The sequence below is a fragment of the Anser anser genome, assembly GCF_964211835.1.
Source record: "Anser anser genome assembly, chromosome: 1".
NCBI classification, from domain to species: domain Eukaryota; kingdom Metazoa; phylum Chordata; class Aves; order Anseriformes; family Anatidae; genus Anser; species Anser anser.
This window is the reverse complement of record NC_139720.1, coordinates 126372465-126387967: the sequence shown is the minus strand read 5'-3', so window position 1 is coordinate 126387967 and position 15503 is coordinate 126372465. Positions and strand designations below refer to the sequence as shown.

At 49.7% G+C, this 15503-nt stretch overlaps 1 protein-coding gene and 1 long non-coding RNA gene across 2 annotated transcripts; one reads left to right on the top strand and one right to left on the bottom strand.

Moving 5' to 3' along the window:
- The first annotated feature begins 3950 nt into the window (after positions 1 to 3950).
- On the top strand, positions 3951 to 6826 carry SAT1 (spermidine/spermine N1-acetyltransferase 1). The gene is made up of 6 exons (XM_083836065.1): positions 3951 to 4232; positions 4451 to 4502; positions 4594 to 4677; positions 5831 to 5932; positions 6018 to 6058; positions 6336 to 6826. The coding sequence occupies exons 1-6, from the start codon at positions 4167 to 4169 to the stop codon at positions 6504 to 6506; spliced, it is 516 nt and encodes a 171-aa protein (XP_083692191.1). The 5' UTR covers positions 3951 to 4166; the 3' UTR covers positions 6507 to 6826.
- On the bottom strand, positions 6392 to 12511 carry LOC310899580. The gene is made up of 2 exons (XR_014584409.1): positions 11573 to 12511; positions 6392 to 11154 (listed from the first exon to the last, which is right to left on the bottom strand). It is a non-coding gene; the product is annotated as an uncharacterized lncRNA (long non-coding RNA).
- Positions 12512 to 15503: the final 2992 nt, after the last annotated feature.

The window sequence follows — 15503 nt, the reverse complement described above, 5'->3', positions numbered from 1 at the left end:
AAGCAACTGAACTCATCATTTCAAATTCTGAATATTAGGGGAAAAAAAAAGCTGAAAATGCAAAGAGAATCCCGAATGTTGTCCAGAGACTAGTCAGGAAAATAACAGGTCAACAGTGAATACTAAGGGAACATGCATTCTCTGTACTTTGCTCCAGAAATTTGACAAAGAGATACAACTTGGATTGAAATACTTGAGAACAATTAATACTGTAATCGAAAAACGATTCACTCACTGCATTTTAGTGTGGAATGAGCAGATCTTATCCTTCTCTCTTTTATTTGTTATAAATAGTGAACCTTAGAGGCATGAGAGAGGCATTCATATAGGAATTTGAGGAATCTTTCCAGCGAAGGAGGAAATCAAAAATTAAAATACCAGAAGTAAAGAAGAGTTTGATTAGTGGAACACTGAAGAAAGCAAACTGTTGCCCACTATGAGCCTTTCCCTCCGGTCTCCAAGACAAGAGGAAATTCAGATATTTAGATGCAAGTAAAAAATATGTTAACAGTATGAGTGTCCAGCAGAGGTTCCCCAACTCTGATAAATTGTCAAGTCACGTCACCATGACAGGGTCCTGGGGAACTACTAGCATGGCTGTTTCATGTAGCCTGAGACTAGACAGCACTTCCATCTGCTGAGGATGTGGGGAAAACATGCCTCAGTAACATATATAGCATTCTGAATGCTTTTATTAATACTAGTTCCTGCTGCATGCGTGAAAAGAAATTACTGCTTGCTTGCTTCTGTTTTGCATTACAGAATTACAGAATCATCTAGGCTGGAAGAGACCTCCAAGATCACCCAGTCCAACCTCTGCCCTAACACTAACAAGCCCTCCACTAAACCATATCACTAAGCTGTACATCTAAATGTCTTTTAAAGACCTCCAGGGATGGTGACTCAACCACTTCCCTGGGCAGCCCCTTCCAATGCTTAATAACCCTTTCGGTAAAGAAGTTTTTCCTAATATCCAACCTAAACCTCCCCTGGTGCAAATTTACAAAATCACTGTAAAGAAAATGTACAGAAAATTACATTTGCTGTCTCCTCACTTACAAGTAAGATTAAAAGAGAAGATAAAATGAGAATGAGATAAAATGTGTAGGATCTTTTCAGATAATTGTAACCATTTTACCCCTCAAGCACCAAAGTATCATCTCTTTTGGTGAAACCACCGATAGATAGCCAGCAGGCTCTGTGTGCAAGAAGCTGCTGGTTGCTACCAGAAGAAAGAACTAATCCAGACTTCAGTGCATATTTCATTGTAACAGGTTATTTCAACATTGTTTTACGTTAATGGCATTTGCTAACCACTTTACAGCACACATATTTGCATCATTTGAAAAAGCTTGATCCTTTTCAGGAATCTTACGCTACTTATTCCTGTCCAAAGTGCAGATAAATAGGCTGACCACTCAAAGACAGAATATGAGCCCTGTGGAAGTCATAGGAATTTCAGTATTTACTTCAGCAACATCAAGATGTTATGAAACATTCTCAAAGGTGAACAAACCTGAGGCAAATCCTAGAAGCTGCCTCTAAAGTACAAGGCCCAGCAGTCTGATTTATTCACAAAACTGAATTATTTCAGAAGCTCTTTGTAAAATATGCTTGCCATTACACTGAAAAAAAAAATACTATGGTAATATATATCTAAAAAAATGCAGCATAGACTCTGAAATCTAGGTATTTTAGTCATGTGTTTTATCATCTTTCTTTTTTGTGTCTTTTTTTTCTTATTTTTTTTTCTGTATTTCCTACTGGTTCACAAAACTATTTTGACACTTTAGGAGTTTTTTAAATATTTTTTTCTTCTGCCTTATGATTTTGAGAGCTAATTCCAGTGAATTGGGGTAACAACATCAGTGTATTTCTAAGCTAGTTAAAGCAGGACTCTCAAAAACAGTCAATCTGGAAAGTATTTTTTTTTTGCTGAAACTTCAGTTTCTAAAATCACATGACTTTTCTGACCTGAAAGTGAAAGAAACCAGGTGCTTTCTGCTCTTACACAACAGTAAGTTTTTTGATAGTATCCTTCCTCATTTAAAATGGAAAAGAGTTAAGACAACACAAGCATTGTCTGACAAAGATAGTATTCCCCATTTCTGGTCCCGGAGTGATTATTTCTAGGACTTGGAAAGACGTATGCTCATGAAATCCCTCGTACTTTGGCTAGGTCTATGTTTTGGTAGTTTGTTTTGATTCAGTCTCCCTACCAGAAGACCAGTCCCAAAGGATTTCCAGATCCCTTACTGTACAAATCTTCTCTTCCACTAGCCATTGGCTGTAATGTCTTGTTTTGGAAATGCTGTTGTTCTTTGGGCATTTCAATTTTTGCTCCAGTAGAGGGTAAACTGAGTTTAGGGCATTTGCATAAATTCAAAATTACTCTTCCAGGACTCTAAGCTTGTCCCACTGCATGCCACAGGATTTTCTTGACTCACAGTGGCCACCAGAATACACATTTCTCCATGCAAATCTTTTGCAGTATCATGTTGCATACCGGCCCCTATGTCTAAATGAAACGTGAACCTCCTGCGTCAATGTATGCATACTGAAAAATAGGGTGTGAGTGTTGTAAGTTTGGGAATCCAGGTTTTAAGGACTGTTACTCTGCCTGACTTAATGTCTTCCCATACCCAAAACCACTCTTAAAACAAGACAGATCAAGCTAAATATATAACAAAGCATGGACATGATAGTTGCAAAGGTTATAGAAGAGGGTGTAAAGAAAACCATGTGTATTCTGAATAATTACTTCTATACTTCTCATCCAGGCAGCCTTGCTAGTGGGCCTATAAACACGCACATCATCGAGGTCAGGATCCAGTTCTCACTCTGCAGTATGCATTTCTGTTATCTCTACGTTGTGTTCAGGGGAAGAAGACCAGGGCTGGGGATAATTTCTCCTTCCTTTCATAGTCCAAAGCTGCCTTGAGGAGCTCTACTTATTCAGGATGAATTTCTTTAACACACTTTTGTCCTCAAGGACATTAATACGTCCTGGACAGAGTCTCAGCCTTCCTTAGAGCAGACTCCTGGTAGATTTCCTCCTGTTGTAAAAATGCTGCTGCCCTCTGTGTTTGTCTGTGTGCTGCTCCTCCCTCCGCGGTAAGGTTAGTCAGCCTGGTCGCTTACGGTTCTTGTAAATGTTTTTTTTTTTTTCCTGTCAGGCAGGAATACACCCTGTGCCCAAGGCAAAACTTTTGGTTGTTTTGAACTCTTTTTTTCCCTATATAAACAGCTATTTGCAAATCCTACTCTGTCCTAGGAAACAAACACAAGTAATACTTCATGTAAATTACTAGGTTTCATTCAAACATAGCAAGAAAATTTTAAAGATGTGGGGCTGCAACAAATAGAAGAATTCTAGCCCCGGCTGTGAACAGCTTGACTCAGTATTGTGCCAGCCCCCTTACAGCCTACATAGTTCCACCTCTCCTCCAGGCGGGTGCCTTTGTATTATGATTTATTTATTCTTATTTATGGGGTCTGTGTTTGGCCCTTCTGCCAGGGAGCGCAGACAACCTGGGCAGCTTTGCGTGCCTGTGGTGACCGGAGGGCTGTGCCGGGGGAAATTCGTGGGGTACAGTTCATGTGATGCTGCTTGGTCACATAGTGGCCACCTAGCTCTGGTTGTCACTCAGTTCCCCGGCCCCCCCGGCCCCGGCCCCGTCCCCGACCCCACCGGCCCGGTCCCCCCCGGCCTCCCCGGCCCCGTCCCTTCTCCCTCAGCGCCCCGCCGGGGGGCGCCATAACGGGAGGGGGGGGGGGGGGGGGGGGGGCAGTTGTCACGAGACACCCGCACCAGCTGTTGCTGGCAGGGCCAGGCAGGATTCCGCGGAGCGGCGCCGCCATTGGCTGAGGGCGAGCAGAGCGGGAGCTCCCATTGGCTTGTGCGCGGGGGAGGCGGGGCGCGGGCGTCTATAAATAGGGCCGGCGGAGCGAACGGCCGCCCAGTCGGGGTCGGAGCGCCGCCGGAGCAGCAGCAGGAGGAGGAGGAGAGACGCCTGTTCGCCGAGCGCCGCCGGGACATGCTCGCAGCCTGACTGACCGCAGGTGGCCGCCGCGCCCGGGACACGAATGAAGAAGCAGCTGCTCCTCCTGTTCACGCACCGGGGACTCGTCAGCCGAGGGGGCCGCAGGGGGAAACGCCGTCGAAAATGGCTTCGTTCAGTATCCGCGCCGCGCGGCCCGAGGACTGCCCCGACCTGCTGCGACTGATCAAGGTGAGGCCGCTGGGGCCTCAGGAGGGGGGCGGCCGGGCCGGAAAGGGGGCGTTGTGGGGGTTTTTGGGGGTGTTGGGGGGGGGGTGACGTGTTTTCGGCCGCCGCCTGGTCGCAAACAAGGCGTTGCGCAAGGCCGGGCGGCGGGGGGGCGGCGGGCGGCCAGCGGGCGGCGGGTGAGGGCCGCGGGGAAGGGCCGCTGACATGTCGCTCCCTTCCAGGAACTGGCCAAGTACGAGGACATGGAGGATCAAGTGGTGCTAACTGAGAAAGGTAGGCGTGCGGCTTCGCCTCGCCTGGGCGGGGGGGGGGGGCGGTGGCCGTGGCTCGAGGCTTAGGGGCCGCTCTGCTCTGCTTTTTCCAGAGCTGCTTGAGGATGGCTTCGGCGAGCACCCTTTCTACCACTGTCTGGTTGCTGAATTGCCGAAAGAGCAGTGGTCATCCGAAGGTGAGACTTCCTGCCGCTTGTTTTTAGATGCTAAGTACACCAGAGATGTCTTATACTTAATGCTATGCATGATACGTAAGGTTTCAGCAACGAGTTGGGGTAGGAGGAACAGGCTAACTGTTAAATGCAGTAACATATAGTGATACTCACCTGAAGTAGTTGCTAATCCTGGAGATGTGGGAAGATCAGGTGTAAACAATGTACTTAATTCCAGTTAATTAAATGGCTTTTCTTGTTTGACCCTAACTTAACTTTATGTAATCCTGTTGAATCACATTTTTTCTTTAATTTGTCCCCAATCTTCAGGTTACAGTCTCTAGCTTCGCCATGTACATGGCCCTTCTGTGTACATGGATGGGCGGGGAGGTAACTAAAAGATCCGTTACACAATAAAGTAGATGATCATAACATGAGGTAAGGTCTACAGGGACAAGCGCTATTCCCAAACCTTTACCAAAGACACAGTAGATCAGAAACTTGTTTGCACGCTTCTCTTACAGTCTGTGCAGAGCGTTACAGCAGATGTAGTTACAGTTCTCAGGGTTTAGGTTTGAGTGTGCTACAGTTGGAAGAGTTGGTTTCTCTTCCCTCTTGAGCCATGGAATTTTATGTGAAGCTTTAGCTTTACTTAGCTTGACTTGTTGGTGCTGAAGATAAGTGTGATAGCATCAGTGCAAGTTGAGGTGCTAGAAATGCTGCTGTAACAGTTGTTTGTGAGCATGCCTTCTATCAGTATTCACTGAGGAATACACGTTGAAGTTTTCTTTAGAGTTCAGTGGACTGTTTTGTTTGCCAAGAAAGCGGAGTTGGAGCAGTTTTCTAGGTTCTGAACTGCTCTGTAATGTTTTTACTTGTATTCCAGAATGGAAATACTGATAAATCAGTAGGGTATGTATCTGTAGAAAAAAGGCTTGTTTGGTGCTTAATATAACATTGCTCTTGAGCATTTCAGGGTGCGAAGAGGGCAGTCTTCATTCTGTTAGGCTGATAAAAGTTTGTTTGTATTTTCAGTTGTGTGCTTAATTCTTACTCTAACCTAATAGCAAATGGCTGCATGTCACAGCATCTGTATATTTAAACATGCATGTAAGACTTGAAAATAGTATTTTGCCTTTTTAATTCAGACTGGCTAAAGCTGCACATCTTGTTTCAGAACACAGCATCGTGGGCTTTGCCATGTACTACTTCACCTATGATCCGTGGATTGGGAAACTGCTGTATCTTGAAGATTTTTATGTGATGGCTGAGTACAGAGGTATGTGCTCCGGAATCAGACAAGTTGCTTCCCCCAGGGCTTCTTTAAAATTCAAACTTTCTTATTGCTGTTTTTGTTCTTTTAGGACTTGGCATTGGGTCAGAAATTCTGAAGAACTTGAGTCAGGTATGTCTAAGTGATAGGGCTAAACACATGACCGCAGTGGTGGTGTGCTTCTGTTAACTGCATGCAGGCTTCTCCTGGAGTGTTACTCATTAACATGTCTGAGCTCAAGGAAGGTGACAGGGCAGCAGGCAGCTTTACATACACATTGTCTAGGCTGTTAAACAGTGACAAGTGCTGAGCTGAGAGGTGGAATGAACTTGATGACTCGCAGTGATAGCAGTTGGCTCCGATTAGGCTTACCTGGGGCTGTTGTTGAAAGGTGATGTTGCACTCGCAGGTTGCTGTCAAGTGCCGCTGCAGCAGCATGCACTTCCTCGTCGCGGAGTGGAACGAACCGTCCATCCGGTTCTACAAGAGGAGGGGGGCCTCCGATCTGTCCACGGAGGAGGGGTGGAGGCTCTTCAAGATTGACAAGGAGTATCTCTTGAAGATGGCAACAGAAGAGTGAGATGATTCCAGCGACTAAATTCTGCCTATATGTGCTCTGAATAAACTTCTTGCTTTGTGTTAGTAGTGGAATAAAGTAGTGTGGTTGCTAATGCAAATGCTATGCAAGCGTGGTCATAGAGTAAGTGGTACCGTGAGCTGGAGTTGAGGCATCTGTGAAGTTGAGTGTGCTCGTATGCATCCTTTACCAGTGTGGGCTTGTAATCTTTGAAATGTATGTAAAACTTCATTCTTGTAAGTCATTCAAATGTGTACAATGTACACACTGGTAGGGTTTGTTTTAATTATTTCCTTTTATAAAAATAAATAGTTTTCACTTCATGGCGGTAGTTCTGGCTTTAATTCTCACACACAGCCTATGTAACTTCAGTCACCCAAACATACCTTCACAAGTGGAGTGCTATTTATCATGGTTCCTGAGAGATGGTGACCTTGTTTCCCTGCAGGACTGGTGGTGAGGTGAATCTGAGCATCTCAGAGGGTTTTGAGGCCAATCCCAGCCTCTTTAGTGCAGGGCATGCTGTGTGCAGAGGAGTGCTGGCTGTGCCAGTGAGTTGCACTTGGTTTGGGTTTGGTGGGAGTCCTTAAATGGCTGCTGGTGCCAGCATGTTGGTGAGCGGTCCCACTGGGGGCAGAGGGGGTGGTGCTGCTTCCCTGGGGCTGTCACTGAGCTGGGATGGTCGGCCTTGGGGGAAAGCTGCACCTGGCTGTTAGTGCAGCCTGAATCACAGACACGGGGTCAACTGGTGTGGAGAGAAAGTATACAAACAAAAAATTCCATCCCTAATGTGTAACTTTAAGTGCTTCTGGAAGTCCTACCTGCATGTGATTCCAGATAAGAGTGCTGGCACTTCTGGTGTGTGTAGCTGGCAGCAGGGGTGAGGCGCTTCTGGGTAGCTTAGTGCTGAACAGGGGAAAGCTCACACCCTGCGTTCAACTGTTGTGTGGCGGTGAGTGAAATCAGTGCTTCTCACCAACCTTCTAATCCTTTTGAAAGCAAATGTATCAACTGGGCTTTGCAATGCTGCCTCTGCCTTTCTCCGAAGTTGATGGTGAAAGTGGATGCATGCTGGTTTTACGTTGCTCTTCTCTCGCCCTGTAAGAACCACCAAATGAGAGGCTGCTTTTGGCTGGCACTGCTTTCACTTCAGAGGGAGGAAGTGCCTCGTAACACTCCGTGGGTTAAATGAAACAAGGTTTTGAACCGATTTTTGGCTATTGCATAAATCACGCGTCATCTGGAAGATGTCTTAGTGGGCAGTGACTGCATCAGCCATGGGTAGCCAACCCTAACCTAAATGGGAGAACAAGGTATCCCTCTGCCTAGCTCCCGCAGCAGGCTGCACTGCGCAGGGTATTTAGCTGCTTTTCTTGTTTTCTGTTCTAAGGCGTGGGCAGCCATGTGCAGTCTCTGCCCAGGTGTGAGGCGCTGCTGCCAGCTGTTCGCCTCAGGAGCAAGAAGACCGGTAAGAAGTAGAGGAGCTCTAGGAAGGCAGCTGGAGGTAGTGCGTGTCCGAGGGGCTGCCTGGACAAACAGGCAGGCTGAGCCCAGAGTCCGTCACGTAAATTACCCCGATTCACTGGTGGTTCGGTGGGCTGCAGTAACCCGCTCATGCACCTAAACCCGAGTGGAATCTGGTTTAAGTTACTTTAAGCTGGTTCTTTTTGCTCCGTGTGTCGGTCCAGCGGGCTTAGGTTACTAGTGGAGTAGTTTAAGAATGCTTTTATTCTCAAATTAACAGCTCATTAGGTATCTGGGACGGAACTGCTTGACACTCAAGCCCCAGAGTTCTGGAGCATAATCAAGCTATCAAAGCTGCATGACTGAATGCAATGAGTTAACTAATTAGGCATTGTAATTAGGAAAGTAAACAGCTTAGGCAAATTTTCAAGCAACTTGAAAGTGTTTATATCTTGCTCATCTTCTGCCAATGCAGTTTACCATTGCTTTTTCTAAACGAATTCTGCTGAAACAGGTTCTCAAGGAACCACAGAAAACAAGGTAGGTAATGGCAAATGAGAAGACCTTCCCCAGCCACCCGTAATCGTGCCAAACCTTCCTTCACACCTGCAAGGACAGGCACTGACTAAACTTTCTGGATGTGACTTGCATTCGGCAGTAGGGTTTTAAAATCGGCAGCAATCCTCTTGCGGCTATGATAGCAGAGCTTCTACTGGAGTGATGTGGCGATGGCACGGCTCGAGGAAACACCGATGCTAAGAAGTCCTTCAATAACTTCTTCCCAAGTTATTGTGGGAGCAATTCCTTCCAGCGCAGGAAATGCTGAACCAACTCAGGACTTGTGTGGGGGCTGCAGGCATCGCAGTCCTATTTATCTTATTTCCTCATTACGCTTCTCCTGCCTCTGGGGAAGAGTTAGAAAGCAGGTGTTACGACAGAGACGGTGACGTCTGTGGGGAAGGGCAACGATCAACCTTGCTCTCAGGCTGGAGACAGTCTCTTTATGCCGGGCGAGCCAGCAAAGTCGCCGCAATTAAAGCCTTTCCCATCTGGTGGGTCTGAAAATGTGGCCTCGGGCTGAGGGGACAGGGACAGGGACGCTCGCCACCGTCTCGCTGCTTGTGGTTTTCCTGCTCGCGGGCTCCCTCCCAACCGTAGCCATAGTGACAGCATAGAGGGAGGCTTTTTGTCTACACCATTGCAGTTAAAACATAAAAATGTGCGAGAAGAACACCACTTCCCCCTCCCCTCCTTCTGCTCGCAGGGGTGGCTGCGGGGCTGTCCCGAGAGCAGCCCGGCGGTGCTTGCGCCAGCCCCGGCCTGGGAGCTCTGCGGCCTGGAGCCCCGCCAGCTGACCGCGGAGGTCTCGCTGACACGATGCCGGTGTCAGGGGGAAAAACACCAGCTACGTACGGAGCAGAAACACAGGAAGTGATTGCAAAACGTCCTTCCCCGCGGCGCTACCAGGGGCTGGGTTCTCACCTCGCTCCCTTTTGAGGCGACAGGGAGGAAACGCAGAAGACGAGAATGCCCCGAAGGAGGAAAGCTTGCAAACTTCTTGGGGCAGCCTGAAACGCTGCAAAACCAGGCGTGTAACTTCAGCCGAAGGGGAACCAGCTGCCCTTTGCCCAGGAAGCATCCCCCGTGCCCCTGCGCCCTGGCACGGCAGCCCCCTGGCCCACCCGGGTCGTTCTGCAGCCACTTCTCCAGGGGACCCCACAGAGCTCACACAATTGCTTTGCTTCCGTGGGCAAGGCTGCTTCAGTGGGTTTTGGGAACTTTGGTTTCAGAGAAGTGGCTGCAATTTAAATAAAGGCATCAGGTGCTCTCTGAAGCAAAACCAAACACAGCTAGTGTTTTGGCTGCTGACGTTCAGTCTCAGGCTGCAGCTTCACCGTCCGGGCATGGCTCCCTCCCTGTGCTCTCCTTTCCCCCAGGACCTGGCTGATCAGAAGCCTTTGCAGCCTGAAACGATAGCCACATCTGATAGCAGAATAAAGCACAGGTACACCCTCTGACCAAAAATAGGGTGGGGAAAAAAAATCAATCTTCAAACCGGTTTCACTTTCATTTCACAGATTTACAGGAGGCCAAACCAAAAGAAAAAGCCCCAGGGGATAGCTAGCTCACGAGGGCAGAAAACAAACACCAGCTGCAGAACCTGCTCCGAGTTAAATGGTTTTGTTTATTTGCAGTTTGCGTGTTTCTACCATTCACCAAGCAGGTGTAAACCCATTGTGTTTACTCAAAAAAAAAAAAAAAAGACGTCTCCATTTCCCAAGGCTCTCTTTTCCTTCTCTGAAACAGGTTCAGAAGAACTGGCTGTGGTGAGGCAAAACCTGGCACCTGTTCCCCCTTAACAGCACGGGGTGGTGTCCCCATGTCCCCTGGCCACCATCCCATGGGGGGGCAGAGGGAGGCGAGGTGACAGCCACCTGCAGCTTGATCCCAAAGCCATCCTCCACCTGGGGGAGAAGCGGGAGGCAGCGGCAGTGCTCTGCTTGGAAGCCCAGCGGCGTTCCCAAGGCGCCTGACTATTGCAGAGGTGCTTAGGTGTTTACAAAATACATCAGTGGGAATACAGAGGGAGGTTTTCGAAGCTGGTTGCTGTAATTAACTTTTCTACCACTGCGAAGGTATCTTTGAACTGTCCTCCTCTAACTGTGCTTGCGATGGTCAAACTCCAGGATCGCCCTGAACCTTCACATTTGCCCTGTTTCAGTGGCTGGCGCAGCAACAACAACAAACAGGTGGACGGGAGGAAACAGAAAAACATCACGGTTTTGGTCTACGGTCTCGTGCCTTGTGCAATCAGTTTGGACAGCAGAATTGTGCTTTTTTTCCCCAAGCCAACTTCCTACTATGAGCTAACACAGATTTGTAGGAACACTTCCCACCACACAGCTTGAATTCATTTTTGCTGCAGTTGCAGGCACGTGCGTCTTACTCCTTTTTGCTTCAAAAAAACAAGATTTGTGCCGAGGAGCAGCTCCTTCCTTGCCTGGGATGTTACAGGAGCAGGAGGTGATGCTCCAGGGGCCTTGCGGTACATGGGATGTCTGTAGTGAAGGAGGGTCCAGCCAAACCAAGAATTTCCAAAATGTTTTGTGTTTCTACTGCTTGTTGTTTTTAATTATCACTACTTCTTTATTGCTTACTGGATTGATCTTAAGCAGCACAGGCCGAGCTGCAAAGAAAGGGAGGAAACATTTCAAATACAGCTAATAAAGACCTGGGGACCCAACATGGGGACGGCCAAGAGCGGTGCTGGGACAAGCCCACTAACCCCGAGGAGGTGGAGGCTGCCAGTGCAGGGGGGACAGAGGGGCCAAACCTTGTGCTCGCCGCTCCTAGGGGTACCAGCCTCTGTGCAGAGCTGTGGCTTTGCTGTTGGGGCAGAAAACGTGCAGGAAAGATCAGGCAGGAGGAGGGTGCACAGAGGTGAGGAGCACGGGGCAGAGCCGGCGCAGAGAGGCAGCCACAAGGGCTAGCATCAAAGAAATGAAGCTGTCTTAACCCGGCTTTAAACAAAACTAGCTGAAGAGTCAAGGGGCGATGGCTGCCAGCGCTCGCTGTTCCTCAGCCTCGCGAGGAAACACACCCACCTTATGTAAGGAGACATCTCTGAGAGCTGTAGTAAGGCTGACAGGACGAAGCCCGCCGCGTGACGAGGTGCAGCTGGTCCTAATGACAGCGAAGTGAGGCCAAGGCTAAGCAATCCCCGAGGAGAAAACCTTTCCATGAGCAGATACGCAGGATTTTAGGCATCAGACAGCTACCTTCTCAGCCCAGGGAAGTAACAAAATGATCCTGCCTTTCCACGCCGAGCTTGCCATCACCGAGCTTTGTCAGAAATTTGACTGCAGAAGTCCTGCGGGGAGTTACGCCCAGGGGAAGCCTCGCATGTGCGAGCAAGTTGTGTAACGGCCAGGACCCCAGAGCTCCTTCTCTTGCCATTTGGGCTTGGTGTCAGCAAGCTGTCACTTTGTGCTGTTGAAAGCCAAAGCACTTCTCACCCCTGCGGTTCAACGTCCTCAGGCGTCCCTGCTCCGCTCCCAGGCAGAACCAGGTCTGCCTCCACGTGTCCCCCAGCACAGCTCGGGCAGCCGGAGCTTTGCTTACACACTTAGCTCTGGTGTCTGAACTAGGGTTAACTTACGGAGTAAGCACGGGGCTGCAGAAGTCAAAGGTCCTCTTAACTCACCTCTGAAAGTGAGAAGGGTTTGTGTGGGGTGGAATATGTGACACTACTTCCCATTCTTAGAGAAGGTGTTGGGCCTTCAGGATCCAAGAAGTGATGCTTCTCTCACTTAAAATATAAACCATCCAGTGCTCCTGTTTGCAGAAGTAAAGAATGCAAAGCAAATGCAGACCTGCCTTAAGCCACGTGGAGTTTGAAAGAAAAGCTCAAGACACGCTTGCATGCAGTGAGTTGTGCTGTGAGGGCCTCGGGCTGCTTCACCATCTTTTCTGTGCATATAAATTCAGCCACGGTAGTCTTGCTTCATGCAGCTCCAAAGAGCAGGGAGTTCATCCCTCTGGAGGTATCGGGGCACCTCATTCACCTGGTGGGAAGGGAAGGGAAGGGGAGGGGAGGGGAAGGGGAGGGGAGGGGAGGGGAGGGGAGGGGAGGGGAAGGGAAGGGAAGGGAAGGGAAGGGAAGGGAAGGGAAGGGAAGGGAAGGGAAGGGAAGGGAAGGGAAGGGAAGGGAAGGGAAGGGAAGGGAAGGGAAGGGAAGGGAAGGGAAGGGAAGGGAAGGGAAGGGAAGGGAAGGGAAGGGAAGGGAAGGGAAGGGAAGGGAAGGGAAGGGAAGGGAAGGGAAGGGAAGGGAAGGGAAGGGAAGGGAAGGGAAGGAGCTGGGCACCCACCAGACCCCCAGGACCCCTCCCTGCCACTGCAGGGCTGACCTCCTGCTTCACGTCCCGGGGCAGCGCAGGTCTGTCCAGAAAGGTGCCAAAAATCAGACTTCAGCATCACCCGCATCAGTGCATTTGTTGCAGGCTGATGCCTGACACCTTGGTGAAACAGGCAGCAAGGTTCATGAGCCAAGACATACAGCATGCATGCCCCCAGAGGTGCCCTCTAACCTTACGAAGTTTAGGGGTCAGCAGGCAGGCCAGCCCCCACGCTGGCTGATACCAAGGGGTTGTGCCAGGGCTCAGTGCTGGTGGCCATGGGGAGCCCCACAGCCGCTGAGGGATGACACCAGCTCATGCCGAGGGCGAGACGCCCCAACAGGCACCAGCACACTGTCAGGAGGATATTCGGGGCTGACCTTGGTCTGCCCTGGCTGCTGGCACCCACAAGTGACCTCTCATGGACATCCGGTAGAGGTGCCTCCACTAATTACAGCCCTTCTTCAGACTAATTTATTACAAGCGTAGAGCCTCGTGGCTATTTGTGACTCACGTAATGGATGAGTTAGAAGGTGGGTGTGAGCTCCTCTTCTTTTGCTCTGTTAAAGGCATAGTTACAAGACATTTCCCAGATAAATATAGTGGACCCTTAGCTATTTCCCAGCAAGCACAGTGCCTGAGCGGTGATGTCCCCGAGCAGGGACACCCAGAGCAGGCTGTCCGGGGCCATGCTGAAGATCTCCTGAAGATCTCCAAGGGGGCCACGCTCCTCCCCAGGCTAAAGCTCCGGTGGCATTTTCATGGGCAACTTCCAGCCAGGTAAGAGGAAAACAAAACATGGGGCTTCTGCGGGGGGCACGGGGCTGGGGGTGCGCCAGGTGCCACAGCAGCCTCTGAGCAAGCCTTGGCTTCCTCCTCATGTGCCCTTGCAGTGCCAAAAGGGCTTCAGGCTGCTCGCTTTGGGCTAGGGCACGGCGGGGGCTGGCTGCTTGCTTGGAGAAACCCTGCCAGCTGGTAGATCTCCTAACAGGGCTTTTCCCCCTCCTTAGGTGGGACCTACTATTTGCTGGAAGTAGCATTCTTTGACAGTGTGTTGGTACCAAGTGTGGGAATTAGATCGAATTTTAACTGTTCAAAGGCAATGCTTAAACGCATATTTCGTGCTGAGATTTCTTTTGATTGTTCCAGGTAACATATTCTCTAAACAATTTGGCATTTAAACAGTTTGACTTCAGGAAAAGGAAATTAATGTGAGATGTTAAAAACATTCCTAGAGAACCTGACGTGTAGTAAGGTGTACAGAAGAGCAAGCAGCTTGCTTCTCCTGGGATGGAGATTTAGCCATAGGCTTATTCACCAAGTCTATTTAACTTGTCCTAAGGAAAAAAGGAAGGGAAAAAAGAAAAAAGAAGAAAAAAAAAAGAGGAAGAGACAAGCAACATTGTGCTTATAAAAAAGAAGGAACTAACCAGGCCTCTCCAAGTATGCCTGTGCCATTACAGTACTCTAGTTGATTTTATAGACTAACAAGCTGGAGCCATCAGTTACCTTACCGAAACCAAGAGCCAACACTCTGAAATAATTTATTGTATGATAATTTCGGCCCAATGGTGCTTTTGGATGAATAAATGTTGTTGAATGCCCTGCTGAAAAGGGCACCAGCTGTGTTTTATGGTGCACACTTGAAGGTTGCAGCTGCATCTCATGGCTCTGTGGCAGCCGCCCCAAAGGCAGGGATTTCCTGCCGAGTGCTGAGCTGCCCAGAGGCCGCTTACCTTAAGGTGGGTCAGTGCAGCGAGGGGTTGTCTCAGGGCAGGAAAGAGAAAGGAAAAAAGCCTCTGCCTAAAAAGAAACTGACAGGTTTCGGCTTCCTGGCCGGTATTTCTAAGGCTTGTTAGAAGGAACCTGGTGCTGCAGGAAGCGCGGGTGCCGGCCCGCAGTGCCTTGTGACTGTGACGGAGGAAGGCGTTTCTGCAGTGTGGGATTTTGTGCTCTTTTCAGTGGTGCCCAGCGCCAGGCCGAGAGGCAAAGGGCACAAAAAGAAACACACCAGGAAGCACTGCTTTGCTGTGTGGGTGAGGGAGCGCTGGCACAGCCCGCCCAGAGGCTGTGGGGCCTGCTTAAGAGTGAGCTTATTGTTCTCCAGCTCTCGAGATAATAATTGACCAGACTTCAAGGAAACGCTGCCTCAAAATCAGTGATAAAAGTTGCTGGCAGTACCCGCACTCGAGGAGCGAGAGGGATCTGGGCAGGAGGAACCTGGGCAGCAGGGGAAGCAGGAGCCATCCTGGAGTCACTCTGGGAGAGGCTGGGCAGGGCCCAGGGCCGGGGGGCACTGAGATGGCGCCAGAGACAGGGGTCTGCAGGGCAAGGCGGGGGGGGGGCAGGCGAGGGAAAACAAGCCAGTGCTGAGAACTAAAGACCCAATGTGGAAACTTTGTGGGGTGTTTGGCAGAGGAACCCCAGGGTCGGGTGCCAGCAGGGATGGCCCAGCTCCCCCTGGAGAGTGGCCACCTTCGTCCCCCCGGCCCAGGAGCCCCTCGGGGCTGGCTGCTGGCCGCTGAGCTGCCCCAGAGACTTGCAAGAAACACCAACGGGCAGTGTCGGGCCTGTCCGTGGTGGCTCGCCCCTCTGCCTGCCCAGGCCTCAAAGCATCGTGCTCTGGAGGCTGGCGACCCAC

Bases quoted from the DNA above. Each gene is read 5' to 3' on its own strand.
- SAT1 (XM_083836065.1), top strand. From the start codon at position 4,167: ATGGCTTCGTTCAGTATCCGCGCCGCGCGGCCCGAGGACTGCCCCGAC. The intron at 4,678-5,830 runs GTGAGACTTCCT...ATCTTGTTTCAG, and splicing joins AGAGCAGTGGTCATCCGAAG to AACACAGCATCGTGGGCTTT. The intron at 6,059-6,335 runs GTATGTCTAAGT...TTGCACTCGCAG, and splicing joins TTCTGAAGAACTTGAGTCAG to GTTGCTGTCAAGTGCCGCTG.